Source organism: Geospiza fortis, unplaced genomic scaffold (assembly GCF_000277835.1).
Source record: "Geospiza fortis unplaced genomic scaffold, GeoFor_1.0 scaffold41, whole genome shotgun sequence".
In the NCBI taxonomy this organism is placed as follows: Eukaryota; Metazoa; Chordata; class Aves; order Passeriformes; family Thraupidae; genus Geospiza; species Geospiza fortis.
In genome coordinates this window covers 10,105,715-10,111,613 of record NW_005054299.1, presented here as the reverse complement: position 1 = coordinate 10,111,613, position 5,899 = coordinate 10,105,715, and the positions used below count along the sequence as shown (strand labels likewise).

General features: G+C 42.5%; 1 protein-coding gene across 1 annotated transcript; it reads left to right on the top strand.

Moving 5' to 3' along the window:
- Window positions 1-208: 208 nt before the first annotated feature.
- Window positions 209-5,836, top strand: MRPL33 (mitochondrial ribosomal protein L33). The gene is made up of 4 exons (XM_031059656.1): window positions 209-239; window positions 737-755; window positions 3,317-3,423; window positions 5,522-5,836. Exons 1-4 carry the CDS (start codon window positions 209-211, stop codon window positions 5,569-5,571), a joined length of 207 nt encoding a protein of 68 aa, XP_030915516.1. The 3' UTR covers window positions 5,572-5,836.
- The last annotated feature ends 63 nt before the right edge of the window (window positions 5,837-5,899 follow it).

Genomic DNA, 5,899 nt, shown 5'->3' with positions numbered 1-5,899 from the left:
GCCCCGGAGGAACCGCAGTGTGACCTAAACCAGACTTACACAGCACAGACACAATATACATAACTTTTTTTTGGGTTTTTTTTTTTTTGTTTTGTTTTTTGTTTTCTAATTTTAGTGGGGATTTGAACTTGCGCTGCAGATTCATGATTAAATTCAGTGAGGTGACAGAGAAACAGTTCAGCCTGTTTCGCGCCGTGCTATGGGTTCGATGAACGGGCCCCCAAGCAGGCCCGTGGAAGGTCGGGCCCAGCTGAGAAGGGCTCCCTGCTCCGCACCTGTGGCCATGCCAGCCCTTGTGCTGGCACCACAGCGGGAACAAAAGCCGGGGTGGTGGAAACAAACCGGGAGACTGGGACTGCAGTTTCCACCAGCAGCGCTCCTCGCACCTGCCTTAACTTCACATTCACCCCGAGAATTCATACTCGGCTCTGACGCTGAAAACTTACTGAGAACATCTGGAGGGTGCAGCAAGTGCAGCCTGTCGTGCTGGGCACTGCGTTTGCACAGACACAAAGGTGACATGATGCAGAAAGAGCAGGGAGCTGGCAGCACGTGGAAGAATGAGTGGTGCTTTATCATGACAGTGAACCTCTTTGCACTGTCTCTCTGGGGCTTTAGCAAAGTCAGGCCATGGAACACACTTAATCTTAGTATGTTGCATATAAAGCAAACAAGATAAAATGGTAACTGTTTCTTCTGTTTTTCTCTTCTTCATGCTGAAAAAAAACCAAATCAGTGGCCAAGAGCAAATCTAAGTAAGTGATGTTTTTCCTCACCAGTTTTTGATTACTGTAATGTTGTATCTTTACAAAATGTTAAGTTTCTATAGATTTTTTTAATATACCTGAGAGAATTCCAGTCCTTGAATCTGGCTGCATCCTCTCAGCCATTCTGGATGTGTGTCTTCTCACAGGTAAGTACAGAATGGTGTGAAACTCTCCCATGGGTTCTGAACTTGCAGCAAAGGCAGGTTTTGTCCTATGAGCTGTTGGATTGGGCTCAGCAGTAATCTCCAAAGTGCCCTGCACATGGGGAGCACACCTCTGTGCTTGGTGATTAGAGAGGTTGTAAATTATCCAACTATTTTTCCTGTTGTTCAGCTGTCATACCTTTTTAGCTGACGAGAGTAAACCAAGGTACAGCATGGGTCTTTGTTGTCTGTGGTGTGGACTTTGGGCAGGTGCTGTGAAGCTTTGCCATAGCCAGAGTGCAGAACACTTCCTAGGCTGAGCATATTCCCGAGTTTGGGTGTGAGGAATGGATGGGGGCAGTCAGTGCTCTGGGCATCTCAGTTTGCTCTCTAGTCCAGCTCAGCAGAGATGTTAGTGGGCTCTGGAAGGAAATTAGTCACAGTCCTCTGACCTGTGTTAAGGATTGGAAAGAAAGGAATATGTGCTTTGAGCACACCAGTGCTCTTACAATGTGGGCACAAGGAAACAAGATTATGTGGAGAAACTGACTTGGATCCAAAATGCTCTTTGTAAGAAAATTAGCTAGACAAATCCAAGAGCCTAAACTGGTACATTTATGTGGACATATTCCTATTTTCCCTTCCCAGAAGTTGCATTCTGTGTGAGTGTATTATACTTGATACCACACAGCCTGGGATCTATGGCCTTTGGTACATTTTCTGTATTTTGGTTTTTTTAAGAATCTGCCCCCAGCAGAGCCAGTACCAGCCACTTGCCACATTTGAGCAGATTCTTCTGTTACAGAATTTCTGCACAATTGTCAGGCTTTTAAATTAAGAAAGCACTTCCCAAGTATGTGCCTGACAGAGAGCTGTTTGACATCTCATTGTTCTACTGTTATCTGTTCAAAAAACAAACACAGCAAACCAGGAGGTTTCTGCAAGGTGAAAAAGTAGCTTTTTAAAATGGTGTTACTGTTGTTCATGTAGGGATTTCTACCACACACTCCCTTTTATTTTTTTATCCCAATGTTTCTTTCTGTTCTTTTACAGTCCCATATGCACTCCAGGAATATGTTCTTATATTATTTATCCTTCTCCACTCCCCTTGGATTTCTTCCTGTGCCCTGACAGCTTTCTAGTGTTTTCTACCTCTGCTCCTTGTTACGTTCCTTCACACAGGTGTAATTTTTTTGAGCAAGGTGTATTGTTTGGAATGGGCTTGGCCTCAAATGTGTGGTGCACAAGAATTTGAAGGCCTGGCCACACTGATGCCACTGATTCCCCCAGAAAGGGGAAACTGCCCAGAGGCTTTGAGGAAGTGAGTGAGATATAGGGAAAGGAGTCTTTGTGGTTACTGAAGCTTCACAGCACACCTGCAGTAGTGTACAGGAGAGGACAACAACCAGGGATAATCCCAATAGTATGTTCAGTTAGTTGTCTGCAGGAATCCAGTGTCTTTATTTTGAACTCAATGGTAAATTAGATTGTAAAGCTGAAAAGGAGCTTAAGGAAGTAACTGGTCAGAGCTGTACAAGTGACAAAGAACAGGTTCATTTTGACAGACCATTTTGTGTTAGAAACAGGAAAATACAGGAAAATGGAAAATTAACTGAGATGTATCCATCTCTTCATTGAAATGGAAGGGAAGGAGACTGGTTAGAGGGTTTTACATTTATTTTGAAACTAGGAAGTTGCTTGGGTCTTGGCATACTTCCAGACTGGAGGTGTGGAGCAGCTTCCTCAGTCTCGTGCTCCCGGGACACCGCAGTTGCTGCCAGCCTGCCCCGCAAACCAGGAGCCCTCCAGTGGGGAAGGGGGTTCCCGTGGCTGGGTTAATAACAAGTTCTGTATCTCTAGCAGGATGGTGCCAAGGGGTTCTGCTTCTCCTTTCGCATGCCTCTTGTGCCAGCCTATCTGCTTAGCTTCCTCTCTGCATGAGGAAGTGATAGTCTGTGATACAGTGTTATCTACAGCCTGAACATCTTTAACTACCATCATTCTTCCTCTCTTGCCCTTAGCTTTTAAGCCTTAGTGACTCAACTGCATGCTGATTTTCCTAGTTCTTTTTGTTTCTCCTGTTTCTATTCCTCCCACCTCACTGTTTTTTGGAGGAGCTACTTCTCTCTAGGCTTGTATCCTTGTATATTAAGGATATATCCTTAATATCCCTAAGGAATTACTTACTTAAACTTGATGCTGGAGCTTATGGTTTAGTGTTTGTCTGTGTTAAAAGTTAAGCATGCATAGTTTTGATACTCCCATCCCTGAAGTTGAAATGAAGTATCTTATGTGACTGTGCCAGACTGTGTGCTGAAAGCTTGTCCATGGCCCGTGCCCTGGCAGATTGATGGGCCCTCACTGAGTGCCTGTGCACTGACACAGAGCCATCCCTTGTGACTGTAGATACATTCTGGTGAGGATGAAGAGTGCTGCAGAGACAGGCTACTGCTTCAACATCAGGAGACTGCGGCTGCAGGAAAAACTGGTCCTGCTGAGATACGATCCCATCGGTAAGGGCTCGTGCTTCGTGTGAGCTTCTCTGACTCTGTGGGAGACAAGATTTGAATGCAACAGGATTTTTCCCATCTAAGCAGAATATGTCATAACATGTTTCATACTCAAATGACTGTACAGTTGCTGTTCTTCATGACATTCCAGTGGGAAGTAAATGTTACCCTCATTTTACAGATTGTGGCAGTGAAACAAAGTAATGACTTGCCTGACACATCAGAGACTTTGATGACAGCCATGCCACATGTCACTGGCGAAGTCAAGTGACACAGGAGTTCTTTCATTCTGTTTCTTTGTGTGGTTTGCTAGACTGCTACCTCCAACAAGCAGGCACAAAGTATGCATCAACAGAAGTGTTCTGTTAAGCTGCCATGGGAGCTCTAGATGAGAAATTTTAACCACCTCTTACAAAATGGACTTTTTCTTCTAAAGAAATAGGCACAGATTTTTCCTATTCCAGAAATGATACCATTCTCCAGATGGCAGTTAGTGGATTCTTCTTTGTTCCCCTGGTCCTTGCAGATATTCTCAGTTTCAGAATCTGATCTGTTGGACAGGTTGTAGCACCTGCCACAGTCTTTTGCTCACCCAGCTTTTTGAAATGTGACTAAGGGTTCAAGTTTCTGTTGTTAGCACTGAAAAGCTGAATTTAGTGTTAAAAAGTTTAAACCAAACCATATTAGAAATAACATGGTGTAGCTAATGCAAAAAAGGCTTATTTAAAGTTGTAGAATGTAAGAAATTTATTAAGCAGCTCTAAGTAGAGAATGCATGGCCAGTTCAATGCTGTGATAATGCATGTGATTCAAATTTATTTTTTCTTAAAATTTTCTTGTTAGAGGACTACCTTTTCATTCTCAGAGCTAACAGTACAGGAGCTTTGAGAGGTGAGAGACACCACCAGGGAAGCAATATGCAGTTTTCAAAGGTGACAGAGATTGTGGCTTTCCTTTTGAATTCCACACAGAAGGGCAATCAGAGATCTCTGGGATTATATTATTGAATAAAAAAAGTAATTATGGCACTGAAACACTGTGCAGAGTGATCCTCCAGAGGCTTTGCAACTTGTAGGGAAGTGAAGAAAGAGAAGAACTCAGAACATGTAGTAGGTTGCTGAAGAAAGGTTTGATCTTTGTAGCCTGTAGTAGAACACAAGTGAGAAATTGATGTGAGAAAGTGTTGCATGTGTGAAGGGAAGTAAATTTGAGTCTAGATAACAACTCACATCAGGAATATGTTTGGAAGCATTTTCACTTGGCATGTGTTTTCACCTTATGTTTTATACTTCTTAGAAACCTGGGACATCCACAGAATGAAGCATTTTAGTGAAGTAGTGGCAGGATTGCCCAAGTTTCACTACCTCCCAACTGCAGCAACAGAATCTGTACTATCTGCAGGATTTCTTAAAACGAAACTTTTTTGTGGAAGAAGAGATTTTGTTGTGTGGATTGCTCTTGCGTCGCTTTCAAAGGAATTCATATAATGAAACTAACCAAACTGTTGATTTTCAGATGGCATTTTAAAGCTTTGCTCTGCTTTATTTTGTAATTTTTGGTTTTTATTAATGTGTTGACTATGCTTAACCTGCCCCTGCAGGTTTTTTTTGCAAACACCTGCATCAGGCATTATGGTCCCAGCCAGTTTGTGCCTTGCTGAGATCCACAGGACAACTGGTTAAGTTCTCAGTCAGTCTGTGAGGCCAACTGGATCCAACTCATCATCTGTAGTTGTTTGGTCTCTGGAGTTGAAGAGTAGTAGAAAGCAGAAAGAACCTATTTTTGTCCCTACATTGAACAGCTGTGACTCAGTAGTCACACAGAGCAGCTGTTGAGTGTTTTCAGTCACTTGCATTCTGACAGTTATTCTCACAGAGGTAAAGTGGACATCTTAGGAACTAAAAATTACATGTGGTAAAGTGAAAGCACCATGCAACTCCTTCAAGAGTTGGTTAACAACAGTGCTGTGCCAGTCAGTTGCTCCACACTCATTTAAGCAGTGAAGGCAGCCAGGAGAAAAGGAACGTGGGCTGGTTGAATTGAATTTTAACACTTCAGGCTTCTTAACGGATTCCTTTTTTCTTTTTTTTTTTCCCTGTAGCAAAACAACGTGTCCTCTTCACAGAGAAGAGAAAAATCCGTTCTGTGTGAACAATGACTGGACTTGATTTATACATGAGACGAGGATGGTCTGGGGGGAGGATGGGGTGAACACTGATTCAGAAATCCAGCAACATGGGCTGAAAAGAGAGGAAATGAACTGGGATCACCGTCTCCTGTGATTTGAAGGCCATTGTGAATAAAACAATGTAGAGAGAGAAAATTCTTAATGTCTGGACATAGATCATCACAGTAACATTTATTTATCTTTTGAGTTATTTTTATAGTGCTCAATTAAAAAAAATTAAATAGCAAATCCCATTGTCTGTGTTTTCTATTGTGAAAGAGGCTGTAATCTTCAAAGGAACTATTGTTTTAT